The sequence below is a fragment of the Plecotus auritus genome (assembly GCF_963455305.1).
Source record: "Plecotus auritus genome assembly, chromosome: 9".
NCBI classification, from domain to species: Eukaryota; Metazoa; Chordata; class Mammalia; order Chiroptera; family Vespertilionidae; genus Plecotus; species Plecotus auritus.
In genome coordinates, this window is record NC_137783.1 from 68,230,571 (window position 1) to 68,257,827 (window position 27,257).

Below are 27,257 nucleotides of genomic sequence, written 5' to 3' on the forward strand. Positions count from 1 at the left end.
TATGCCTGTAGATGAAAAACCCCACCTCGAGGGCTCCCTGCCTTCTCCGACATCTTATCATGTTTCCTCCTACTCTAGGTCAAATGGTCGTACTCAATTAAAGATTGTCTTGTGTTACACACACACACACACACACACACACACACACACACACTGCCTGTAGATGAATGAAATTCTCTAAGACAGTGGTCACCAACCTTTCAGACCTCACGGATTCTCTAAGTCTTAGAGTCTAAGAGAATCATCTGGAGTTTATGTTAATCCTCACCTGAGGACATTTTTCCATTGATTTTTAGGGAGAGAGAGGGAAAGACAGAGAAACACATTGATTGGTTGCCTCCTGTACACACCCTGACCAGGCCCAGGCCAGGGAGGAGCCTGCTACCAAGGTACCTGCCCTTGACCAGAATCGAACCCAGGACCCTTTGGTCCACAGGCCAACACTCTATCCACTGAGCCACACTGGTTAGGGCTCCTCTGGAGTTTTCACTGAAGCCCTTTTCTCTCTGCTCTGTTCTAAACAACGGCCAAGTGCGGCCTTTCCTGTAAGGTTGTGAGACGTCTCCAAGAGCAACGGGGCCAGCAAGGGGAGAGCAGAGGATGAGGGGCTATGGGAGCCCAAGAAAGAGGACTATGGCAAGATATCCAGTGCGCTCAGGATAGCAGCCTGATTTTGAGATCAACTAAGGTGACATATAAGATCTGGGAGGGGGATCCGGATGGGAAGGACCCACAGACTAGAATTAGCTGCCTTGGAAGCGTCGACTTAAAGGAAAAAGTGCTTTTACCTTTAAAACATCTTTTCACACCATTTTAAACGTGCCTCATAAAGAGCAACTTTAAAATTTGACAAAAGATCAAATTGATTTATTCTACAAGTTTCCATTAAGTATGCTCCACATGCCAGGCACTGTTCTTGTCACTGGGAATATGATAGTGAACAAGGTAGCCCGGCTGGTGTGGCTCAGTGGTTGAGTGTTGACCTATGAACCAGGAGGTCAGGGTTTGATTCCTGCTCAGGGCACATGCATGGGTTGCAGGCTTGATCCTCAGCATGAGGCGCGCAGGAGGCAGCCGATCAATGATTCTCTCTCATTACTGATGTTTCTCTCTCTCTCTCTCTCTCTCTCTCCCTCTCCCTTCCTCTCTGAAATCAATAAAAATATATTAAAGAAAAATAAAATACAATGAATTCTTACCTGCACTGGTACCTCTGCCTGATTGTCCTTGAACCCTGGGCTAACTACACAGTGGGACATGAGGTACCTGGGCCAGCCAGGACCTCCCGGGAGACTGAGCCCCAGGAAGGTGGGGAGGGCCCACAGCTCAGCACTGGGCACGTAGCGGGGCCGTTCCACACAGCAGTTCCCATGCTGACTCTGACTCCACTGCTCAGGAGACATGGCTTTTCTCCTGGTCCACAGCCCGTGAGAAGGAGCTCGTTGCACGTGGGGGTCCCGGCTGAGACTCGGGGATGTAGGCCAGTGGTCGGCAAACTCATTAGTCAACAGAGCCAAATATCAACAGTACAACGATTGTAATTTCTTTTGAGAGCCAAATTTTTTACACTTAAACTTCTTCTAACGCCACTTCTTCAAAATAGACTCGCCCAGGCCATGGTATTTTGTGGAAGAGCCACACTCAAGGGGCCAAAGAGCCGCATGTGGCTCGCGAGCCACAGTTCGCTGACCACTGATGTAGGCAAACAGCAGCATTGGCTAACACGTGATGCTGACACTCTTGATTCTCCCTCCAGATCTGCCTGAAAGGGAACCACCTTGCCCTCACTTATTGCCGAGCTGGTTCCAGCTTTTCTCCCAGGGCCCATTGCCTGGCTCCACCTGCGCTTCTCCACCCGTCTACCAGAAAGGCTGGAGGTGGTGCCGGGAGTGTCGTGCCAAGATCCAGCCTGCCGGGTTCTGCTGCTGTCCTTTGCTTCCGATCGAGAAGAGGCCAGCCAGTGTTCCCAGGCTCAGTTTACTCATCTCTGAACAGTGAGGGAGGTGCCCCTCTTTCCCAGAGAAGGAGGAGACGCAGTTACCCCATTGTGTGTGACACTGGTCCACAGGGACTTCTGCCCTGTGAGATGCTACACGGAAGAGCAGTGAGATGGACCAGGAAAGAGTCCTGGACTTGAAGTCCATGGACGGGAGTGCCAGCCTTGTGCCCCGCGCCCCGCGCGCCCTCCCAACCCCCCGGCCCCAAGGTCAAGGCAAGTTGTTCTGGAGCCTCAGGTTTTCTCAATGTCAAAATAAGGTCACAATTCCCAATGAGGCCACTTCCCAGGAATCTGGTGAAACTCCAGGGAAATGAAACTGGTGACCAAGTTTTGGAAGCTGGGAAACCGTCCGGTCGTGGGTTTTGGGCTGTTTCTCAAATAGGCAAGCCCTGTCCAGGTCAGGCGCTTTGCACGTTCTGCTCCCTCCGACTGTCATGCCCTTCTCTCCCTAGAACACACAGCCACCCTCCAAACCACGAGTGCCATGTCCTCCACGAAGCTTGTCCAAAACGAGGGGTTTCCTCCTCTGTTCCCACAGCTCTCATCTCCATCTCTTAGCGCACATGTCACGCTATTTAGAGTCTGTTTCCCTCAGGAAAGTGTGAGCTCCTAGAGGCCTTCTTGCATCCCGTTGAATGTGGGTTATTTGATCTGATTTCTCTTTGTACCTTGAGGGCCTGAATGTGTCCAACAAGAGTGGGTGCTGGATGACTGTGTTTGACCCAAATGACTGAGGAACGGCTATGGAAACCCCGATGAGAGCTGAGAAAGTGCAGGGCCCTCACAGGTGCCGTTTGCAGAAACCTCAGCAAGTTCTACCTCCACGCCCTCACGCCTCTTTTAGCAGTGACCACTTGCAGAAAAACAAGGCAGGACTCACACATGTGGATGCAGGAATATTATTTTAGAGCCAAGAGGTCCCACCCCAGAGGGGACGCGCCTGGCTCAGGCCACACAGCTTCAGAGACTCGAGTCAGCATCAAAACTTGGATTTCTCAAGTCTTCTACTCACGCAACTTTGCCAATAGTTGCACTGAAGTTCAGTGTCCAACACAGAGAAAACCAGGGTTCAGCTTGAATGGACGCTTGGGCACATGAGCAGGAAGAGGGTGATGGAGTTTGGGAGTGACTCACAGCACAGAGTAAGATTCATGCCAAAAAGTGGATGAGGAGTCAGGATTGGAAAATATTTTGGTAGATTCTACTCAGAGGCCAAACCAACAGGATAAAGTGTGATAGGAATCAGCACATTCAGGTGTGAAAGTTACCTTTATCAATAGAAGACATGGAAGGGTGACCTACACACTTAGAAATGGTGAAGATGGCAAACCTTATGTTCAAATTTTATGTTTTGTTTAAATTTTATTTTATGTGTTGTTTTGCCCCCAATAAAAATTCAAAAGGAAGAAAGTAATCTGAAGATGTTTCTTTTAATTAAAGAATTCTGTTTTGACAAGTATGCTAACCCAGAAATCTACTTTTCTAATTTATATTGGGTAGTAAAATGCAATAGTCAAATTAGAGTCTGCTCAATAGGACCTAGCCATCCCACATCTGGGCATATCGCCAAAGAAGATGGGAACAGGCTATTGAAGAGCTACCTGCACTTCCATGTTCACTGTAGCATGACTCATAGCAGCCAAAATACAGACACACCACGGTACCCCTCAGATGAACGGACGAGGAAGATGCAGTACAGCATACAGACAGTAACATATTCTTCCACCGGGAAAAGTAAGGAAACCTTCCAAGTGCAACAATATGAATGTGCCTTGAGGGTACTATGTTACATGAAATAAGCCACACGGAAAAAGACAACACTGCCGGCCACGCATGCATAGTATCACTGTGTGTGGAATCTAAAAAAAGTCAACCTCATAGAAACAGAACAGTGGTAGCCAGGGGATGATGGAGAGGTTGGTAAGAGGGTGCTGACTTTCAGTATAAGATGAATGCGCTCTGAGGACACATGTGACTAGAGTGGATAACACGTGTTGTCCCACTGAAACTTGCTAAGAGAGTAGAGCTTAAATGTTCTCACACACAGAAAGAGATGACGATGTGAGGCGGTGCAGGGAATAATAGCTAGACGGGAGGCACGCTTTCACACGGTACTCATGCGTCACCATGACGTGCACATCTCACTCACCTGGCAGGTGCCCTAGAGAGCTGGGAAAAGACTGTCGGCTACAGCATGAGTTTCTTCACCAACAACCCGCCTGAAACCGGAACTAACAACAAATAAGCATAGCTGACACACATAGTGATTAAAAGTTCAAGCGTGCATAGTTTAAGAGACTCTACCATTGAGATATCTATATGCAGCCCTTGCCGCTGTGGCTCAGTGGACAGAGCATCGGCCTGTGGACCGAAGGGTCCCAGGTTCAATTCCTATCCAGGGCAGGTACCTGGGTTGCAGGCTCCTCCCTGGCCTGGGGCCTGGTCAGGGCTCGTGCAGGAGGCAACCAATAGATGTGTTTCTCTCACATCAATATTTCTCTGTCTTTCCCTCTCTCTTCCACTCTCTCTAAAAATCAATGGGAAAATATCCTCGGGTGAGGATTAACAAAAAACAAAAACTAAAAAAAAAGCTGTCTGCATGTTGTATTTTACATTTTTAAAGAGGCCGAATCTCCAAGAGAATCTAGCGTGCTTCCTGCTAGAGGACACAGGGAACAGGCCTCGCTGCTGCTTGTGGAAACAAACACCCTGCACTCCCTTGAGGGGAGGGAGAGCGGAGCTGGTGCCACAAAAACATGTACAAAAGGAGCTCCTGCTGACCACAGCTCAGTGCCGGCCTGGAACATGCGGCAGGTGTGTACTCAGGGCCGCGCTGTCCTGAGCCTCAGCGGGCGTGCAGGTCAGTGCAGATTCCGCCGACAGCATCAGGCCAGTCCAGGCTCCAGTTCTTAAAAGGGCCTCCAAGGAACTGGGCAAAGAGCATGAAGACCAAGATGTTAGAGAGCCCAGATGTCACCCACCAGGCAGAGAGGATATGTAGCTCAGAGAACACGGCCTTCAGACAAAACCTTCTGCTGGGAGTGCTGTGAGTAGGAATGAGACATTCTGTTTTTAAGTGTGATAATGGTATTCTGGTTAAAGAATGCATGCTTTAGAGGTGCATGCTGCCATATTTAGGATTGACATGTAATCATGTCCATAACGTATAAGAAAATGTTCCAGCAGCAACACTGGCAGAAACTTGATGGTCGTTACGAGTAGGCAAGGAGTATATGGGGTCAGTGTATTTGTCTCTACTTTTGTATGCATTTGAAAGTGTCTACAATAAAAAGTTAAAAATAAAGTATTTTGCAAAAAATGGAGCAAATAAATGTGCCAAATAATAATTGTTAGATTATTAATTATTTGTGAAACTGTGTTTTCTCTTTTCTGTATGTCTGAATTTTTATTTTTCTGTATTTTTATTTTTCAAAATAAAGGTTTTAAAAAACAACTCAAGAGGAAACCCTTGAAATCACATGGCACGGGGCCTAGGACACAGTGCGCGCGTAAATGCCAAACACTGGCCTGGGAGCCACGTGGGCCTCGCCTGCAGCACAGAGAGCAGAGCAGCAGCCAACGGGAGGCAGGAGATGCCGCTGAGAAGCAGGCTTCACCTCCTCATATGGAAAACATTTCGCAAGCAGAGTTTTCCCATCGATGGAGCTTCTGTCGCAAGGAATAGTGAGCAAAGGCTGCTTAGTTCAGGGATGTCGCGGAAGTGTTCTTTTAATTAAGGGGCAATTTAGCACCAAGAGGGGGGATCGCAGGTGACTTCTGAAATTTCTTCCATCTCTGAAGTCTTTTTTTTTTTTAATAACTTTTTTTTATTGATTTCAGAGAGGAAGGAGAGGGAGAGAGAGAGAAACATCAGTGATGAGAGGGAATCATGGATCGCCCTCCTGCACGCCCCCATGGGGGTGGAGCCCACAACCCAGGCATGTGCCCTGACCAGGAATCGGACCCTGAGCTCCTGGTTCCTGGGTTGATGCTCAGCCACTGGGCCACGCCGGCCGGGCTGATCTCTGATGTCTTCAGGTTCAGGCAAATGACTGCAGTGCATTTGGGCCTCCTCTTCCCTCCCAGAAGGCACGGGAAGGACCACAGCACCCCGACTATTTCCCTCTGTCCTGCTCGTCCTGCACACACACACACACACACACACACACACACACACACACACACACGATACGGACAGAGGGGAGAGGTGTGGAGAAAGGGATCAGAAAGGTTTGGAGGTCTTTGTGGGGCAAACAGGTGAGGTCTGTGCCAAGCTGGAAGGGCCACCAGCTGGCGTCTCTCCAGGCCTCTGAATCTCAGGGTCTCCTGGGAACCCCTGGGCCCTGAGATCCCAGCACAAAAGCAGTAGGAGAGCCAGCACGCTGAGACCCCAGCTCACGGGCCGGGAGGGGCCTCGAGAGACATCAGGGTCTGTGCCTGCCTTTGAGGAGATGAGGCGTTAGTATTTAAAAAATATATATTTGAGTTGATTTCAGAGAGGGAGGGAGAGGGAGAGAGAGAATCATGGATCGGGTGCCTCCTGCACGCCCCCTACTGGGGATCGAGCCAGCAACCTGGGCATGTGCCCTTGACCAGAATCAAACCCGGGACCCTTCAGTCCACAGGGCGACACTCTATCCACTGAGCCAAACCAGCTAGGATGATGAGGCGTTACTATTCACTCCGTTTTATAGGTGAAGAAACTGAGCCCCAGCAAGGGGAGCAATAGGTACAAAGTGGCAGAGCTTTTCACATCAGGGCATGTCTGGGGAACGATCATCCAGGGGAGACAAAACCCACACCTCCAACGTGGTGTGAGGGCTTCCTCCCACCCGAGCACGGATCACTGCTGGCGTTGGAGGACTCGCCAAAGCCCCCACTTAGCATCCCAACCCCAGCGCCTCCCTGTCCCACATGGGTCCCGTCCATCTGTACTGAAGAGCCTCCCTCAGAGTGAGAGGCGAGGGGCAGGGAGGGACGCCACGTCCATAGAAAATGACAGTTAGTGATCAAAGGAGAGGAAAGGCACCTGGAATTAGTGGGGAGCCCAGAATCCTGGATGAGTCTCCTGAGGCCAGGATGGACCTAATGTCCAGCAGAGTCCTGATGACAGAGGCCAAGGATGGCTCTGCAGGAGGCGCCTGAGGGTCAAGAGCAACGTCCACTCTGCCCTTCTCTCGACATCAGGCAGGCGGGCTGGGCCTGGCGGGACCCCTGTCCTGGGCAGGCGGGCTGGGCCTGGCGGGACCCCTGTCCTGGGCAGGCGGGCTGGGCCTGGCGGGACCCCTCTCCTGGGCAGATGCAGGAGTCTCCCTGGCACTGGCCTTGCCCCTCGCTGCAGCTAGAAGGCCCTGATTTGCATGGCTTTGGCAGCGGGGATGTGAGTTTGCCTGGGGAGTAACTCTCCGGGTGAGGGAGGTGGGAGCACAGGAATGAAGAACTGTGCGAGCAGGATTGTTCACTTCTGCCGTAAACACTGCAGGGCACTGGGCAAGGCACAGCCTCTCCCACCTCTGATGGCCTCTCCTCACCAGCTCCCGCCCAGCAGAGCCCCACGCCTGCCAGGGACACTCTGGGGCCACCTGGCAACTGCCTGGCACTTGCTGGGACAGCAGTGGCTGAAGTCACCAGAACCTTGGGAACACTGCTGGGCAGCCAGCCACACCCAAGGCTTCCCAGTGCAGCCACTCACGCCAGGTGACAAGCTGTCCAGGACCCATGGACACACTCGCTTTCCTGTGACTTGAGATTCCAACTAGGAGCTGGGAGGTATTGCCCAGTGGTCAGAGCTCCGTAGGACAGTGCAGGAAAACTTGCTTTCCACAGGCCTCTGGGCCAGTGGCTTACTCTCGGTGGCCTTCAGTTTCCCTCAAGTATGAAAACAAAACAGGGTCTGCATTCCTGCCCCCCAGGGGTGAGGGGCCCAGGGGAGCCTGAGGAGCAGGACCAGGAGACCGGGGGTGGACAACTGCCCGAGGAGCCGGGGGCCTGGGCGCCAGTCCCCACCAACTGTGTCCTGGCTGCAGGCAGCAAGGGCACCCAGCAGCCCCCTGCAGCTGGGCCTGGAGGACTCCTCGGGGACCCGCCCCCTTTCCTTTTCCTAAGCTGAGTGCTCAGTGCTCAGTGCTCAGTGCTCAGGCCTCGCTCTCCCTCCTGCCCCAGGCAAGAGACCTCTCAGGTCCCTCTCCCGCTGGACGGCTGTGGGTTTGGGGTTTTCATGATGTAAAACCAAGCAAACTGACTGACTCAGGCCTCATGACACGTGGCTTCTGTGAGTGTCCTGGTGACCTTTTCCACGTGTTTGGTCACAAGATGGACCTGAGGCCTTGCCCCTCCCACAGAATCGTGGTGCACAGGCCATGGCGGACAGGGCTCCCGGTGCCCCTTTGCTCAGGGGAGCCCCGCCTCCCCCCAGCTCCCCTTTTGATACATGGAAGGCACCTCACCCACCTTCTAAGTTTTTAAGGAAATGCAGTCCCCATTCCTCTCCATCTGAGCTACAGAAGGGACCCTCGGGCTCTCCGCACGGCCCCCTTCTCTCCAGGGGACACACGGGCACGCAGTCAGAACTCCTCATACCCCGAACATCCACCTTCAGCCCGGCCATGGCTCAGGGGGTGAGCGTCGACCCAGGAACCAAGAGGTCGCTGGTTCGATTTCCGGTCAGGGCACATGCGCGGGTTGTGGGCTTGATCCCCAATAGGGGGCGTGCAGGAGGCAGCCAATCAATGATGTTCCTCTCTCATAGATGTTCCCATCTCTCTCTCCCTCTCTCTTCCCCTCTCTCTAAAATCAATAAAAACATTTAAAGAAAGAAATCCACCTTCAAAGGAACCCGGCGGGGGGAAGGGGCTGCCCCAGCACTGTCCCAGCACCCACCCTCAGAGAAGCACCATGGTGTCACTGCTCCTGTCAGCACATCTCCAGGCTCAAGGGGACCCCAAGGTGCCCGGCGCTGCATGTGCCACTCACAGGTCAGGACACTGTGCTCCCCAGAGAAGTGAGCAGCTAAAGGCCTGCAGGCAGCAGGCAGCAAAGCAGGAACCAATCCCTGAGCTCCACGTCTAGGCCTGCCTCCCTTCATAACAGCCCAAGGGCCCTTTAACGGTAAACACCCTCTACCAGCAACCTCCACCCCTCGCCCAGCCTTGAGGGGGAAGAGGTTCCAAGGGGTTCAAGGTCAGTAAGAGGCCAGCTGCCTGTATCCTCACCTCTTCCCAGGTGCAGTGGGGCAAGGGGGTGGGGGGCGATGGGGGAGCTCTGGGGCAGGGGTCTGCAGCCAGGTACCCAGATGCCCTTGCAGCTCCGAGGGGCATGTGTGTAGAAGCTCAGGTGAGAGATATTAGCTCACGTTTGCAGAGCAGCTCACACTTCTGCAAGCTGCGAGGAGGCAGTCTCCTTTCACTCATTCCTCACCACTCACTTGTAAGGTGAGGAAGCTGAGGCTGGCTCAGCACCAGAGCAGAGGGAGGGAACGCGGGCTCAGTGCCTAGGGTCCTAGGTGCCAGGACCCTGGCCGTCAGAGATGCGGGGCTTATTCCTCTACTTTGCACTCTCAGGCCTCCCCGCACCCCTCCCCCCCCCCGCCCCCATGAACGCTAGGGCTGCATCTGGAGCTCCTGCCTTGGCTGAGGTCACACAGCGTCTTCTGAGTCCCAATACCGGTCTTTCCTGGAGCCAGCAGTGGAGTAACCCACCAGCGTCCTGTCCCCCTGCTCCGGGCCCACATTCCTGGGCTGCAGGGGCCACTGCTGAGAGAGGAGGGTGAGGAGGGGAAGCTTTGTCCAAAAACAACAAAACAAAAGGGTGGAGGACGCCCTCAGGTGGAGAAGGGCTCCGGAAGGAACCTCAGCTTCAGCTCCATGGCCTTGGGAAAGTCATCCCCTGTGCTGACCCCACACTCCTTCCCATAAACTAGGAGACCAGGCCCAGGTCAGAGCATTTTAAACATTTTGGCAGCAAAACACTGTTTTCAAATAATAAGAACTAATTACTAGGTGACATGCATTAAGTATTTACTACGCACCACGCTCTGTAGTGAACATTTACACACATGACAGCATTTATCCTCCCCGCCCTGTGAGTAGGTGCTCCATTAACCCCATTACACAGACAGGAAGCCTGAGCCTCAAAGGGGTTCATAACCTGCCCAAGGCTACTGATTAGTAAGTCACTGAGTAGAGACTGAAACCCCCATAATCTCCAAAATATATAGGGAACTCATACACCTTAACAGAAGGAAGACAAACAACCCAATTAAAAAATGGGCAAGGACCTAAATAGACACTTTTCAAAATAGGACAGAAGGAAGGCCCTGAGACACATGAAAACATGCTCAAAGTCACTAATCATCCGAGAGATGCAAATCAAAAAGACAATAAGGTACCACCTCACACCTGTCAGAATGGCTATCATCAACAACTAAACAAAGGACAAGAGCTGGCAAGGATGCGGAGAAAAAGGAACCCTCATGCACTGCTGGTGGGAATGCAGACTGGTGCAGCCACTGTGGAGAACAGTATGGAGTTTCCTCAAAAAATTAAAAATGGAACTCCCATTTGACCCAGCGATCCCACGTCTAGGAATATATCTCAAGAAACTAGAAACACCAATCAGAAAGGATATGTGCACCCCTATGTTCATAGCAGCACAATTCACCATAGCTAAGATTTGGAAACAGCCTAAGTGCCCATCAGCAGATGAGTGAATAGAAAAGTTTGGTACATTTGCACAATGGAATTCTACGCTGCTGTAAAAAAGAAGGAACTCCTACCATTTGCAACAGCATGGAGGGACCTGGAGAGTATTTTGCTAAGCGAAATAAGCCAGTCAGAGAAAGGTAAATATCACATGATCTCACTCATATGTGGAATATAATGAACCCAATAAACTGATGAACAAAAACAGACCCAGAGACATAGACACATGAACAGACTGTTGGACCTCAGAGGGAAGGCAGGGGAGGCTGGGAGGGTGGGAAGAGATCAACCAATGAACCTGTGTGCATAGATGCATCGCCCGTGGACACAGACAATGGGGTGGGGAGGGTGGGGCGGGGGTGAAGGGGTCAGGAGCAGCTGGAAGAGGCTAATTGGGGGAAAGGAAGACCTGTTTAATGCTTTCAACAATAAAGTTTTTAAAAAAAGGAAACTGAAACCCATGTCCACACTACTATGCTGTCTCCAAATACCCCTCACCTGGAGTTCCTGCAGAAACTCCAGGGGAGGTGCCTTGGGCTCTCCCAGCACTGACCCCCTCCCTCTCCCCTCCCGCCCAGGGAGCCTGTCACTCTCAGCGCTGGGCCCTGGAGGAGCCAAGGAACTGCTCTCTCCTCCTTCCTGAGAAGGGAAGGCAAACTGGGCTCGATGGACCCCAGGAGCCCACACTGGTTGAGGGGACACACCCCTCTACCTGGGGGGCTCCTGGTGGAGTGACCACTAGCTGTGGCAGCCGCTCCTGGAGCCAGCCCTTAGCTTCCTGCTCCCACATACAGTGAGAGTGTGAGTGTGAGTGTGAGTGTGAGTGTGAGTGTGAGTGTGTGGCCAGGAGCCTAGGGGGCGGGCACTGTGCATCCCCACTCACAGCCAGGACCAAGAACGGCTGGGAGCGGCCAGACCATACCGGGAGTGAGCAGGGCAGCTGGGACTTGAATGCAGGCTCTGGTCCCAGGTCCAGGGGCTTCCGGCTGCGCCTCGGTCAGCTGATGTCAGGTGCCCCCCGACACAGTAGGGGAACTGAAGGTGAGGCAAGTCATCCATTCACAGCATCTTACACATGCTGACTGGTGTGTGCCAAGGAGCTGAGTGTGCTCGGCAATCACACATCTTAGAGCTAAAAGGGCCTCAGAGACCCTCACATTCAGACCCACGTCCAGTGCCCAACCTCAGGCCCAAAGACGGGACGCTGACTTGTCCACGGGCACAGATTAGCGGTGGAGATGAACTCAGGGTCACTGGCCCTCACACCTCCTCGGCCCTCATACCTCCTCGGCCATTCGAGACGGTGCTAATCTCACAGCTCCTGGGAGGTGGGCCTGAGCCCAGAACTAGAGCGCGCTCCGCATCCTCACGAGCATCCTCAGGACACGGGGAGGTAAACTGAGTCCAGGGACTGGAAGGGATGGAGCCCGGCTGGTCGTCCCTACTACGCAGCCTCGCCTGACCCCCAGCTGGCCTCGGGGCCTTCAGAGGGGGTGTGAGGGACCCGCCCAGGCCATTTCCCTTTACAACCCAGGGGGCAGACGTTAGCCGGCAGCTTAACCCCTCTGTCCAGGCTTCCCTCCAAGAGAAAACTTTAATCACGCTCATTTGAATTTCAAAAGACCTCTCCCTCTTCCCCTCTCTGCCCCGACAGGCTCTGAGGCAGGAATATGGAAATTCACCCCAAATATGGAAATCACCTCCCTATGCAAATCATCCACTAGACCCTGCTTTACGGCAACCACTGAGCTGCTTCTCTTCTCAGCAGCTCTTGGGGCTCCCTGGCTCCTGGCCGAGCAGGCGCGGAAGGGGCTGGTGGGTGGGGAGAATGTTGGCAGAAGGCAAGCAAGTAGGGTGCCCCTAACCCAGGTGCCCAGCCAGGCCCACATGGGCCAGGCCACCGGCCTGCACCTCTGACAAACCTAGACCAGGCCGCCAGGCTCTGAACGGCTGTCCCTCCCCCGCAGGGCGAATCCCGGCCTGGCTGGTGGGAGAGCAGGGCTGGGTCGGGGGGCAGGAGAGGGGAGGCCTGGGGTCTTCCTGGTGCCAGGGCAGCCGGTGAAGGCACAGCTGAAACCTGTATGTAAAATGCCATGCAAATGAGCACCTATTATTTTCTGAGTCAATTGCACGGGGGTTATTGGGAGAGGCCTGGGCTCGGTTTCCCAGGCTCCGTACAAGGCCTGACACACCCCCTAACTCCCAGTCTCCCAGGACCCTACTGCTAACCAAGGAGGCCCCTCCCTCCAGCATTCATCCATGGAGGTGCCAGGGGGGCCTCTGAAGAGCCAGTGGCTGAAGTCCCCAGAAATGAAATTCAGCCTTGGAGGGTCTCTTCGTTCTCTGACCCTGGCTGCCCTCCAGACCCTGATGTTCCAGCGAGGGGACGCAGCCTGGGCTAGGCAGGGCTGGGCTGGGGCGACCTCACTCAGCTGCCCTTTGGAGGTTCTTCCCAGGCCTCCCAACCCAAAGGCCCTGCGGAGCAGCATGAGAGTGGGCGGGAGGGAAGCTGGCCCTGCACCTCCCCAGGAACTCTCCCTATGGTGGGCATCTGGGCGCAGCCCTGGCTAGGAGAGACCCTCCACTGGATGCTGGCTGAGCCTCCAGTCCCATTTCTCTGCCCCTCCTAACCCCTCAGACCTGAGCTGCCTGTGACTGAGCAGCCTGGACCAGAAGCACTGCCAGGGGGCACCCTGAGCTTTCTCCAAGCATTTATTTTTTAAAATCCTCACCCGAGGATATTTTCCCATTGATTTTAGAGAGAGTGGAAGGAAGGGAAAGACAGAGAGAACATCCATGTGAGAGATACACATCGATTGGTTGCCTTCTGCACACGTCCTGACCGGGGCCCAGGCTGGGGAGGAGCCTGCAACCAAGGTACATGCCCTTGACCGGAATCGAACCTGGGACCCTTCAGTCCGCAGGATGACGCTCTACCCTCTGAGCTAAACTGGCCAGGGCTCCCCGAGGGTTCTGATTTTGTGAGTGAGTCTGTGTGTCTCTGTCTGTCTGTGAAGGAGGGAGCAGAACAAAACGGAACTGCATTTCAGTTGCCTGGATTGGGCTGTTCCTCAGGATCCCGAGACGCACCCTAATTTGGTTGCTCATTTCACTTTAAATTCTTTCCCCGCGTATTCAGCGCTTTTCCACACCAGGGTTCATCACCCAAGAGGCCGAAGCATTTACTCAGGGCTGTGGGGAGGGGTGCAATCCTGGGCCTAGTGAAGGCCTGGGGCCCTGGCTGCCCTGGCCATGTCTCTGGATGCTGCTCAACACCTCGTCTCTCACCTGAGTGTGGGGTTGGCATTCCAGCTCTGCCAGCAGGGTAGCCTGAACCCCCTCCCCTGCCGGGACCCCCCTCTTGCTGGGACCCCCTCTCCTGCTGATCCTCTCTTCACCACACAGCGCCCACAGTGGGAGGAAGAAGAATGTAAGGCCCTGAGATGCACGCAGGAAAGGGCTCTTCTGTGTTACTTCTTTACATTTACTTTCCATCACCATTTGCCCTCCACGCCCTCGTCCCCCACGCCCAGGCCCCATGCTGCTGTGGAAAGGGCGATTCGGACCCACCCCGCCCGCTCCCTGCACCGCATCTGGGCTGCACTGCGAGCTGTCTGTCCGCCAGGGTCTGAGGCCCGTGTGCGCGCCCAGGGCATGGGACTTTAGAAATGGCACGAGCACCCCCAGCACCAGCTAGTGGCTCTCCCATGGGTGCAGGGGGACCAGTGGGTCCTGTTGAGCGCAGACGGCGGGTACAGGCCGCGCACCAGCGGACCAAGCACTGGGCTCTGACCACCTGGAAGTGGAGCGGGCGATGCTTCCAGCAATGCCCACAGATGAAGCCCATGGAGCTCAGGCTGGTAGGAGAGATGCGGCCGCCTCAACCAGGCTCCCTCCATTTGTTCCTTCCTGTGCTTCTGGGGCCAAAGAGAGGGCAGCAGGGTGCAGGAGGGGCACTGCCTTCCAGAGACCCCAAAGGAAGAGCAGCTGGTCCTCGGGGACTGGCTCAGCCCCCACAGCCCCTCTGAGCCCCCGGACCCCGCCTGGTATGCCCTACAGGCATCTATGAACGAGAAGTAGAGGGTGGCCCTGGCGGGTGTGGCTCAGTGGCTAGAACGTCGGCCTGTGGACTGAAGGGTCCCGGGTTCGGTTCTGGTCCAGGGCAGGTATCTCGGTTGCAGGCTCCTCCCTGGCCTGGGCCCTGGTCAGGGTTCATGCAGGAGGCAGCCAATCAATGTGTTGCTCTTACCTGAATGTTTCTCTCGGCTCCGTCCCCCCTGCCACCCCCCAGTGTTTTCTGAGATCAATGGGAACAGCCTCAGGTGAGGGTTAACAGCAGCAGCAGGGGTCTCTGAGCTGGGAGGTGCGGTTCTGGAGCTCATTTATGGGCTCAGGCTCTCTGAGGGCTCCTGGCAGATGGGGTCCTGGCACCCAGGATGCTCCGGAGTCTCCCACACACAGGGCTGCATGGGAAGCCTAGGCGGCCAAGGAGACCCTCTCCCGTCACAGGCACCGAAACAAGGTGGGAGGAGGAGAGCCCTGGCGTGGGAGGGCTAACCCAGAGGATGGCTTACGGGGCAGCAGGAGGGCCTCAGGTGAGAGGTGGAGGGACTTCCAGCCTGAGGAGTGGATTGTATAAGAGCAGAGAGGAGAAATGTGAGGGAAATAAAATTAAAAAGAAAAGAGTAGCTGGCCAAGAGAAATTGTGGCATTAGCTGTTCTTAAGAGGGAAAAAACAGCCCCAAGAACAGTGCATTTTTCATTTTCCAGGGCTGGTTTTGATATGTCTCCAGAGGAGAGAGAGGTGTGGACAAGCTGTCCCCTCAGAATCCCTACACCTCAAGCCTTCGGATCAGCCCCCTCCCCTCCCCCTCAATGTCTGCACGGACTGGAGCTTCATGTTTCTCTTCTGGGAGGTGGGGGCGAAGCTGGCACAGGCGGAGGCACAGGGTCAGTCACCAGGCTCCAACCCCAGGGGCCACCTGGCTCACCCCTCCCTCCCACTCCTGCAGCCCCTTCACCCTGCCCGCCCGCCAGGACACTGCGGACCAGCACAGCAGGCGGGTCCCACATCTCTCAGCGACAGAGCCCAGACAGAACCCAGAGCCGGGTCTTGTCTCCTGAATGTTCCCAATAATCACCAGCCTAATGATAGATCGCATCTGTGTTGCTGTTAATCCTCGCCCGAGGGTGCTTTTCCATTGGTTTTCAGGGAGAGCGGAAGAGAGAGAGAGAGATGGAGAGAAACACTGATGTGAGAGAGACACATGGATTGGTTGACCTCTGCACACACCCCGGCCAGGGCCCGGGCCAACGAGGAGCACGTGTGTGCACGTGTGCGTGTGTGTGTGTGTGTGTGTGTGTGTGTGTGTGTGTCGTGCGTGCACAGGCCTCCTTAGGAAGAGCTGCCAATAGGAGGCCTTGGCACTTCCCTTCCGTTCTCCCACTCCCAAGGACTCCCGAGAGGTCTCGCCTTCTCTGTCCTTGAAAGGACTCTCATTGGATAAGCAGTGTATGGAGAAGCCATGCTCTCTCCCCAGCCTTCTGCCTGTTTCTGCCAGCCCTCGCCTCTGGGTCGTGAGGAGGCTCCTGCTTTCCCCGCGGCCTGTGTTCCTGGGGACTTGGCGCAGGGGGAGCGGGAGGCCCTGGGGATGCACTGACGGAGAAGGACCTTCTAGTCTTGGGTCAGATGGTCCTTTTCTTCCTGGGACCCTGGAGAATCACCAACCTCTGGGCTCCCCTACAGCTCATGCCGTTTCTTCTTTACGTGGAAAGTTCAGGGTGAAGTGAGGAGCCCAGGTTCCCCAAACAGCTGCTCGCCTGGGTGGCTGACCAGAGGGTGGGGCAGGCGTCAGTCACTCCCCCGCACAGATGAACAAGGGAGCCAGAGAGGAAGGGACAGCTGACCAAGCCTGTCCCGCTCTCCAGCTCTCCTCTCCCTCCTCCCCTCCCACACCTCTGAGGAGGACAAGGTGCCTCCTCAGGCATCTGCTCCACTGTCATCTGGCTGCACTCTCCCCACCCCGGACAGTGGGGGCCGGTGGGCAGGGGCTGGTGCATCAGTGAGGCTGGTGCAGGAGAAGAGAAAGGAGAGAGGGTTCTCTGAGGGCCAGAGTCTCACCCTCCACAGAAGGGGAGTGAGTGGCCAGCCCTGCCCTCCCCCTGCAACCCCCCCCACCCCCTCACCACACCCCCACGGGCAGGCGCTGCCTCTGGAGCAAGACCTGCCCACTTTTCAGGGCTGGACTCCCCTCCCTCCTGCCACCCTCATCTCCCTGCTCCTCTCTTTCTCTCTCTCTCTCTCTCTCTCTCTCTCTCTCTCTCTCTCTCTCTCTCTCTCTTCCCTCTCTCTCGCTCTCTTCCATCTCCTGTTCCCTGTGCTGGTCCCCGGTCTCCCCACCACCACCTTTGACTACAGAGTCACTAGGAAGACCAGGTTTCCTTTGTCATTTGCTAGGTGCGGGGTACTGGGAAAATGAGCTGACATTCTTCCTCATTACCCTCACCTGCAAAGTGGGGACCTCATCTTCCTGTCCTCTCCTCATTGTGCGGTTAGCTGGGACCAGTATGGTCAGACGTGTAGGTTCGCTGCAGTGGTGCGTGGGGCTGTCAGTCACACACCTGGGGGCTTGTGGAATGCGCTGGGTATCTCCTTACCAACCACTTCAATGAGCACCAAATAAAGATGCTGTCAGCCCCAGAATGCAGGAAGAGTTGCAGCAGGTGGGGATGGGAGGGGTGACGGAAGAGGGACAGTGCAGAAATCCAGAAACAGCTCGGCTTGCGCCTCTGCCAGGGGGTGGGCAGGCACGGGCAGGGGTGGGGGCCTTCCCTGACCCTAGAGCTGTCATCCTGAGACCCAGGCAGCTGACTCTCCACCCTCGATGTGCTGACAGGCAGGACGAGAGGGAAAAAGACTTGTCCTGCCCGTCTCCCCAGCCAGGGGTCTGTGTCTGGGCCTGGGAATGCTGGCCCTGGCCATCCGGGCCAGTGTGGATGGGAAAACTCGCCTCCTCTTCCCAGCTGCCCCCCCAAACCTGTGCCTTGTGGGGATTTCACACAACACAGAAGGTGCCCTGGGGCACTGGGGCTTTCTAGGTCACCTCTGTTTATAGTTCCTTTAAACCCAGACACAAACCGCCTCTTCATTCATGCCCTGCTGGGAAGAGGAATCTGCCTCTTAAAACCCCAAAGAAAGCCATTAACCGAAGCTGGTAACCATGGTGACGCATAATAAGCGCTCCTCTGTAAAAACTGAGTCACAGTGGCTTTCCAGGAAGTGTGGCTGCTTAATTAGCAACCTCTTTTTTCTCACCTGGAAAACACGCAGCAATTTGAATGATCACCTAAGTATGGGTGTTCCAGCCACTGAGCTGGGTCCCGGCGAGGGAAAGACTCGGCGGGGAAGTGCCAGGCAGCGTGGACTCACAGTCTCCTTGGAGTCCAGGAGCCACACAGAACCCTTTACTGAAGGCGAAAGGAGAAAGACCAACCTTCGGGACCGACCTGCTTGGCAGTAATGAAGGGGAGAAGGGCCCCCAAGCTGGCTACAGCACCAAAGCGCCAAGTACTACAGGGTCACAGAATCCCAACGGTGCCAGTCAGGTAGCGATGGTCTCGGCTGCCATGAGCCACACACGGTGCTGAGGCCTTTACACACCCTCTGCCGGCTCTGAGCCAGTCTCGAGGATGTGCACGAGCTGTCCTTTTATAGGACAGGGAGGCTAAATCCACGTGTCGATCACGCACCTAAATCCACGTATTGATCACGCACTGGGAAGCGCAGAGCTGTAGTCCCACCCTGTTCTGTCAAGCCTAAGCCCACTGCTCCAGGCCACCTGTTCCTGCCTCCTCAGAGGCACAGTGGCTGGGCTCAGGCTGCACACTGATCGGCAGTAACCCTGGGATGACGTCAGATTCCGAGTCCCAACCTATGGCTGGATTCTTTCTCCTTCAACTGTCTGCACCCAGCTCCACAGTCCCCGAGAGGAGGCCAGCCTCGCTCAGATTGTCAACAACACCTTCACCGTCCTAACCCAGCCCCAGAGCTGAGCCCTCGCTCTCCCGGCACACCTCATCTGGCTTTTCTCTAGGGCAGTGTGTCAGAGCCGGGACTGTGCCGTCTCCAGCGGGACTGGTTTTAAAGCCTCGTTGGAGTTCTTGAGGTTGGAGAGACTTTCTTCTCGACTGGGAAGGACAGGTGTCTCACGCCACAGTAGCTCAGGAAAACATACTCAGCTAATAAATTACTTGCAAAACGGATGCCACTGGCCCACTCTCCTAGCTCAGCTGTCTCTACACACAGAGCAAAATGAGCAGCCTCCGCTCTGCTTGTGCGAACACTGTTTTGGTATGAAATGGGGGGCAGAAGAGTGAACCGTGAATGCGTCCTGCAGACGCCCCGCCCCGCCCCGCCCCCCCAAGAACCCAGTTATTTTTATCCCTTACCCCGTCTTTTAGCTTCAAGAATGGAACTAGAGACGGTACCTGGAGACCGACCTGAAGACTGGGAAGGTATTTTAGCTCTGGGGTCACCGATTCCTTTCCACTTCTAATTTCTACGTCTCCAATGACCCAGATGAAAGGCTAATTGAAGTCTTGTTGGGATGCTATTAAAGTTATTTGGTGGGGTTACAATTCATACTCATCTTTCTTTAAGTTATTTGTAATTATATGGAGCTTTCAAAGCAAGGCCTGAACTAGAGAGTTAAAAGCAGGCAGGTGTGAAACGTTCTTCCCATTCTCCCCTGCCTCTCTTTCTTCTTCACACGGCAAAGGCCTCCCTCTGTGAGTTCACCTCACACCCATGGCTTCACCTTCTCCAGTTCCTGCTCTGCACACAGGTCTGGTGGGTCCTTGAGGACCAATGAGAAATCGGGGGCCGGGGGCGGGGGAGGCTCCGGTCTCCATTTACTGAAGACAGCATCTGCCTTCTGTCCGTCAGTAGCAGGCGGGACGTGCCTGCTGCTTTTAGGGGTGTTGGAATGGAGCATCAAGACACGAATCTCCCCCCTAACTTTTTTGTTTTAAGGGTCTGGCCTTTTTCTAGCCAAGTTCTAGAGGTTCCGTTACACTAGCCAAGTTCAAGGTGCACTGTTCAGAGGCTCGGGACTTACCCATGTCCCTCGGGATTCCTTCATTCCCTAGGGCAGTGGTCGGCAAACTGCGGCTCGCGAGCCACATGCGGCTCTTTGGCCCCTTGAGTGTGGCTCTTCCACAAAATACCACATGCGGGCGCGCACGTACAGTGCGATTGAAACTTCGTGGCCCATGTGCAGAAGTCGGTTTTCGGCTCTCAAAAGAAATTTCAATCGTTGTACTGTTGATATTTGGCTCTGTTGACTAATGAGTTTGCTGACCACTGCCCTAGGGCCCTACGGCCCACATTCTGGGTCTGATAGGCTAAAAGACCAAGTGAGAACAGATACCACATTGTTGGAAGATTTTCAACAACTCTCTCCCACTCCGTCTCCTATTCCACCCGAAGAGAAGACCCTTCTTACCTGTGTCCACCTGGCTGAGGGCACCGTGACCATCTGTGGGGTCGGCTGCATCCCCACTCATCTTGCTGTCTGTAGGGAAAGCACATCTGATTTCAACAGCAGGTCACCCTCTTTCCTGCTGTGACATATGTGGCTTTAACCAAACAGCGAAGTGAATGTGTAATTTACAACAATCATCCGACTTTCAAATTCCTGGTTTCTGGACCCACAGCCATTCGCATATTCATAAGCTCCGGACACACATCTCCTCCTTCCACGCTTGCCTCCCTTCCCTGGCCTCCCTCCCCTTCCTCCCAGGCTCCCGGGGGTTGCTCACCTCATATTATTTATGGTCATTCCCTCCCATCACCAAGCTCCATGGTAAACATGTAACAAGGGGTTGGGGGTAGATCGGGGGTGGGAGAGAAGGCTTGCCATTCTCAATCCTCATTTCCTTTTGGATTTGGGGAATTTATTTTACTTGTTAAAGCACCATAAGAAATAGCCATCTTTCCTCCTCCCCCTGAAATAACCCTATCCTGGAAGGTAAGAGGACCTTGAACTAAGGCGTCACCTGCTCACATTTCTTCTCCAATTCCTGCCTCTGTCCTCTGGATCTCAGAGGTCAGCAGCCACTCCCTAGGAATAAAACCCAGCTCCCTGAGGTCTCCCGGGAGCCCTGTCTTTCGAGGTCCTTACTTCTCTCTTACACTTCCGAAGCGCCAGCGACACAGGGGCAACAGGTGGGTCTGGGCCTTGCAAAAAAAAGAAGACCTGGGCAGGGCCCATCTCAGCCCCCAAGGGCTGTGGGTTTGCCTCTCTGTCCTGCTCCATTTCAATAAACTAAACATTAACCCCAAAGACAGCTGCTATCACCTATGAGGCTCCCAAGTGTCCTCCAGAGTCAGGAGAGAGAAGGAAAGAGGCACTTCGACCTCACTCTCTCAACTACGCTCCTTAGTAAACACCCAGAAGAATCTATAATAATAAAAGCGTAATATGCTAATTGGCCTTCCGGATGAAGTTGGGGCTGTGAGGGAAGCCCAGGTCCCAGGTACCTGCCTGCGGCCAGAGGAAGGAAGGCCTACTCTTGCATGAATTTCGTGCATCGGGCCTCTAGTATTTTATACAAATGGCATGGACCCTCACCCCACCTCTTCTCTGGGGCAGCACTTTAACTCTTTCAAACCAGATCAAGTCTCCATGAGCCAATTTGCATACCTAGCTCGCCAGCCAATCCCAGGTAAGCAGGCAGTATTTATTTGCATACCTGGCTCGCCAGCCAATCCCAGGTAAGCAGGCAGTATTTATTTGCATACCTGGCTCGCCAGCCAACCCCAGGTAAGCAGGCAGTATTTATTTGCATACCTGGCTCGCCAGCCAATCCCAGGTAAGCAGGCAGTATTTATTTGCATACCTGGCTCACCAGCCAATCCCAGGTAAGCAGGCAGTATTTATTTGCATACCTGGCTTGCCAGCCAATCCCAGGTAAACAGGCAGTATTCATTTGCATGAGGTCATGAGCAGTTGGCAGTCTGGCCACCCAGAGTCTGGACATAATCAGGATGCAGGGAAAGGGGGACCACTTCTCCAGGGAAAGCGGGAGCAACCTGCTCATTTTTGGGGGGGAGGGGAGGGGAGCAATAACGTGTGTGGCTCTGGCAAAGATTTAAATTGTGGCCTCTGGGGGTGTAGTGACTACCTGGCAGGAGGGGTGACTTCCCTGCTTAGCAAGACAGAGATGGGGAGCCCAGAGGCTCTCCAGCCCTTAGGACACCCCAGAAGCCAGGGAGAAAGGAAGCAACCTGGGGGGCCACTGTGGCCTCAGTGCTGTTTTGGAGACCTGCCAAAGTGATAATTCCCAGACCAATACCTGGAGCTCTGCACAGCCTTTCCCAGACCCACACTGCCCTGCGCGTCACAGCCCTGGGAGACCGCAGCCACTCCCTGCCACCTCTCCCGTGCACTGCATTGAGGAGGGCATTTCCTGAGCCCAAGTCCTTTCTCTGCAATTTGAAGTTCTCCGTGGAGTCTGTCCTGCATGAAGACGCAGACTGACTAGTGCCGTGGTCGGCAAACTGTGGCTCGCGAGCCACATGCGGCTCTTTGGCCCCCTGAGTGTGGCTCTTCCACAAAATACCACGGCCTGGGCGAGTCTATTTTGAAGAAGTGACGTTAGAAGAAGTTTAAGTTTAAAAAATTTGTCTCAAAAGAAATTTCAATCGTTATACTGTTGATATTTTGCTCTGTTGACTAATGAGTTTGCCGACCACTGAACTAGTGTAGGGCACTTGGGCTCATCTGCAAAGGGCTCTGGGCTGCTCTCCTTGGTGCCAGTGGCACATCAGGCTCTGTCTGCTTCACCCCCTAAGCACTGCCCTGGAGCTGGGCCTGGACCTCACCACCCACAGGGATCATGGGCAGTGCTGAGAAAAAGTCAGAGGCTGCTGGGAGGACTGGGGGAGGAGAGTCCTCCCCTTGGTGACTTTTTAAAATATATATATTTTTATTGATTTCGGAGAGGGAGGGAGAGTTAGAAACATCAATGATGTGAGAGAATCATTTATTGGCTGCCTCCTGCACGCCCCCCCCCCCCCCCCCGCCATCGGGGATCAAGCCACAAACCTGAACTTGTGCCCTTGACCCTGGACATGTGCCCTTGATTGTAATCAAACCTGGGACCCTTCAGTCTGCTTCTGGCACTCTAGCCACTGAGCCCAACCAGCTAGGGCCCCTTGGTGATTTTTTAATCTGTGTCAGTAGCGCCTGTCATTCAGAGCCTGGGTTTGGGTAGCAGACAGAAGTGGGTTTAATCCCAGTGCCTTCTCAATGAGTTGGAGGATTCTGGCCACATACCTGAACCTCAGTTTTCTCAACTGAAAAATGGGAACAAAGATACTCCCCAGAGTTACGGTGAGGAGCAAATAAAATAGTGCATGCAGCCTGCCCTGGCACAAAGTAAGCCTGCGCCACACAAATGAGCTGAACAGAGCAGGTTTGGATGTGAGCCCCTCTCCTATACAACCGTCAGTTTTACTCTCCTCAGCTCTGTGATAACCTGGCCTCTACCTGGGAACCTTTGGCATTCTCCAAATTCTGACTTTGCCTGAAAAATACTTACGTGGACAGGAAGAGTTCTGATTCAGTGAGGCTGGGCTGACAACCAGAGCCTTGCAATCAGCTTATTTCAAACCCCTGACCTTCAAGAAGGGCACTTTTTTTTAGCTAAATCATCACTTTATGCCATAACCCAAGCTCTCTCCTAATACCCATCCATGCACTGCCTTTGAATAGACCCCGAGGCCATCGCCCTCCTTTTCTGGAGCTTAAGAAGCAGTTCTGCTCGCGTGTACACACGATGTCTGAAGGAGTCACAGGTCCCACATGCACAGGACTCCTGCTCCCGGGAGGTGCCCATGGTGGAAGCAGCACTGGCCCCTCTGAGCTGGACGGGGCCTGAGCCTGAGTGGAGGGCAACCTGAGGTGACCTGTGAGAGCTCCTCTCAGTCCCACAGGAGACTCCGCTGCTGAGAACCGGAGAACCGGTTCCTACCGGTAGGAGCTGGGGCTGATGGGTGGGACAAGCTCTTGGGTCTCAGCCTAAAAATGGGCCAACACCGAAACTCCCCAGGAAGCCGTAACCTGCTCCGGTCAGACAGCAGTCGCGGGTGAGGAGCGAGTGCAGGCGGCTCCGGCTGTGCTTATCTCAGTTGCAACTGAGTAGGCTCTTTGCCATCACTCCTCCCCCGGGAGGCTCGCTGCTCTGGGTGAGGGCTCAGATACCAGCAGCTCGCGGTACCCCACACGCGGAAGCTGGGGCAGCACGCTGGCGGCCTGCCTCGCCCCGCCCTGTGCATGACCCAGGAGCAGCCCTCCTTAGGCATCTGTGAACCAGGGTGCCCATGTGAAACGCAGGCGCCAGGCCCTGGGCAGCACCCACCACTCCTCCCCCCCCCCCCCCCCCCCCCCCGCTGCAGGCTGGTATCCTCCCTGTCTCAGACCTCCGGGGTCCAGCTCCCCCATGACCTCTCCCGTGGCACCATGATGGGGGCATGTCCACCAGAGAACATTCAAGGGGCCCCGCCGTTTCACTTTGGAGTCAGCCAGGGCTCCCCCTTTTCCTGCAGGAGACTCTCTCCTTCAAGAGAAATCCGCTCCCTCACACTAGAGGCCTTCCCACCTCAGGGATCCCGGGCCTTCCCACCACAGGGATCCCCGGGCCTTCCCACCACAGGGATCCCCGGGCCTTCCCAACACAGGGATCCCCGGGCCTTCCCACCTCAGGGATCCCCGGGCCTTCCCACCACAGGGATCCCCGGGCCTTCCCACCACAGGGATCCCCGGGCCTTCCCACCTCAGGGATCCCCGGGCCTTCCCACCTCAGGGATCCCCGGGCTGTCCCTGACCCTTCCCAGCCCCAGGGGAGCAGCTCACAGGAAGAGGCAGAGAAGGAGCCTGTGGCCGGCCCGTCCACTCTGGCTGCTCCCTGCTTCTCTCTCCTCTCCTTTCCTGCCCACCCATCTCCCTCTCACCCCCCCTCTGCCTGGTTTAGCTTGGGAGGCCCTCCTTGGCTGTGGTGCCCCAGGTCTGGTGACTTCCTGCCTGCTCCGTGTTCCTGCTCCCACGTGGGAGTTGCTTTTTGAAGCACACACGGCCAAGGCCCCAGACAGACCTGGCCCCGGCTTACACCCAGGTTATCAGAGCGGAAGGGCAGGCTGACTCAAGGGCCATGGTGCTGTGGCGCTAAGGGGCCTGCGCCCACTCTGCATGCTCCTGCTCCCCGACCTTCCCCACTCCACCTGTGCCAGTGAATTGATGGAGGCGCCCCAAGAGCCCAGGACTCCATTCACAGGGAAGCGCTGCTGGCAAGGAGTCAGCAGGAGAGAGGACACTGGGAGGGGAATAGGGCCCAGAAGACCAGGTTCCCACCAAGAGGGTCCTGGACTGAGGGCCCCTAGAAAGGGGCCCAGACTGAGCCACTCACAGAGGGCCTCCCTCACGGAGCGCAGTGGCCACGCCACGCAGAGGGCCCCACCGAGGCCACCTGGCTGGCACGGCCCGCCCGCCCAGGGGACCAGCGAAGAGAAGTTGCAAGTGCAGATCCAGCCAGATTCCACAGGCAGCCTCCCTGGAGGGGCTCTGCGATGCCCCGGAGGGGAACCAGCGGCAGAGGGCCTGGAGCCTGAGGGGAGGCAGAGATGACAGGTGACCCAGGAGGGGGATAGAGACCCTCCCTGAGGATCACCCCTCCCTTAGGGTTTCAGTCTCCCCTCTGGACCTGGAACCCACGGAGTGAGGGGTTGTCTGGGCCTCCTCCAAGACCAAGGCCTGGGGGCTAAGCCCTCTCACCTCCCGTTCCTGGCTTTCCTGTTCTCTGCTCCAGCCTGCAGAGGGCAGGAAGCCGGTCCCAGCTGCCCCACTCCCTCTGCTCCACCACCCCAGCTGGAGGGGGTGAAAACCCCTGGAAGTCTTTGATCTTGGCCCTAAAGGACTTGCCACTGGGTGGTGGGGGGGTGCATTTCTGAAGCCTTGCTCCCATTCCAGCCCAGGCCTTGTTGGTGGGAAGTGAAGGGGGACAGGGACTCTGCCCCGTCAGCCCAGGCCCTGTGGGTGCCTCAGGCTCTGGAAACAGATTCCCCCAACGGGCTGATGGCAGGTGGTTTAGCTTCACCAAGCCCTTCCTGGCAGCTCCTGACACCTGGGGTCCCCTCAGAGTCAGCACCCCTGCCAGCCTGCCCTTCATGGGGTCCTGTGTGTTTCCAGGACTGGTGGCCCCAGGACAGGCCAACGCCTCCAGCCTGCTCTGCTCGTTGGGGTAGGCCTCCCCCACTTTTTCATACTCCTTCAGGAAGGAGAGTGGTCACAGCATCCTGTCCCGCTGCAATCCTAAGTGACAGTCCCGTGGAGAGTCAGCTTGTGGGTTGGAAATGGCCAGAAGGCCCACCCTACCCCCAAGCCTACCCCTCAGGGGCAGTACCTCCTGCCTTATCCCAGCTGGGGAAGGAGGGTCGGCAGGGTGATGGAGGGACCTTGGCTTACCCCAGGCCCACACTCCACTCCTGCGGGAGACACTGACTCCTGGGAACGCATTCTATCTGTTGGGCCCCACCCGAGGAGAGGAGGGCTCGTGTCTGATCGGGGGCGCAGAGTGGAAGCGCCTCTGCCACAGGCCCCGCCCAGCCCTGCCAGACGCCCCTGCTCCCACACCCGGAGCCCACAGCATTGCCAAGGTCCACAGGCCTCCAGCAGGCCTACCTTCACACATGGGTCGGCTCCACCACCTCCAGCTCCCCTGGGGACAGGTGGACTCACCTCTGGTGCAGGTAGGCACCTGCCCGCAGCCCTACTCTCAGCTGGGGGCCTGGCACTTGCCCAGGGTGCCTCTGTGATTGCCTGGCCCCACTCCACCCCCAGACCACACAGATGCCCACTTTGCCTCCGCTTCACATAAATGCCCAGGACACCACACATGTAACATGTAGGTACTAGTATGTTCCGCACTGACACCTCCCAGTCCACACCCTCGTGGCCGAGTGAGTGAGCCACGCCTGCAGTCAGTGGACAGGCCATGCAGGGGCCACAGCGTTCACACACCCACACCCAGGAGGGAGGCTTTGGGAGCCCTCCCGCCCCCCAAACCCATAGCCCCACCTGCATGCTTTTCCAAGGTCCCCCAACACCTACCTCCCCGCCCCCCCCCGCCCCCCACCGCCCCACCAGCTAGCACACTGCCTCTCCTGGCCACCGGGAGGGAAACCCAGAGGTTGCCCTGGGACCGCCCCGCGCAGGGACAGCTGGGGCTCACTCCTGCTCCCTACCTGAGTGCATGAGCTCCAGGTTCACCATCCTGCCCCAGGCAGGGCCGGGACCAGCGCCCCCCCAGGCTCCTTGCGTGGGCCCCAGCCGGGCCCCCTGCGAAGCCAGGGTCCCTCCTCCCGCCCCTACCGCTGCTGCCTGGACGCCTCTGGGACCAGGCCGCTGCTGTCGCGCAATTTCTCCCGCGCGGGCGGCTCCGCAGCCAGGACTGCCGCCCGCCAGGTGAGCGCGCGGGGCGGGACCTCGCCACGCCCCCTGGCA

At 55.8% G+C, this 27,257-nt stretch overlaps 1 protein-coding gene across 1 annotated transcript in view; it reads right to left on the reverse strand.

Annotated features, from left to right (window-relative positions):
* POU2F3 (POU class 2 homeobox 3) overlaps positions 1 to 27,026 on the reverse strand; it is a gene marked incomplete at both ends in the record, with an annotated part of 84,424 nt that extends 57,398 nt beyond the window's left edge. The window contains 2 exons of the mRNA XM_080687472.1: positions 20,202 to 20,270; positions 26,999 to 27,026. Coding sequence (XP_080543598.1) covers positions 20,202 to 20,270; positions 26,999 to 27,026 — 97 coding nt within the window. The remainder of the gene's footprint in view (positions 1 to 20,201; positions 20,271 to 26,998) is intronic.
* Positions 27,027 to 27,257: the final 231 nt, after the last annotated feature.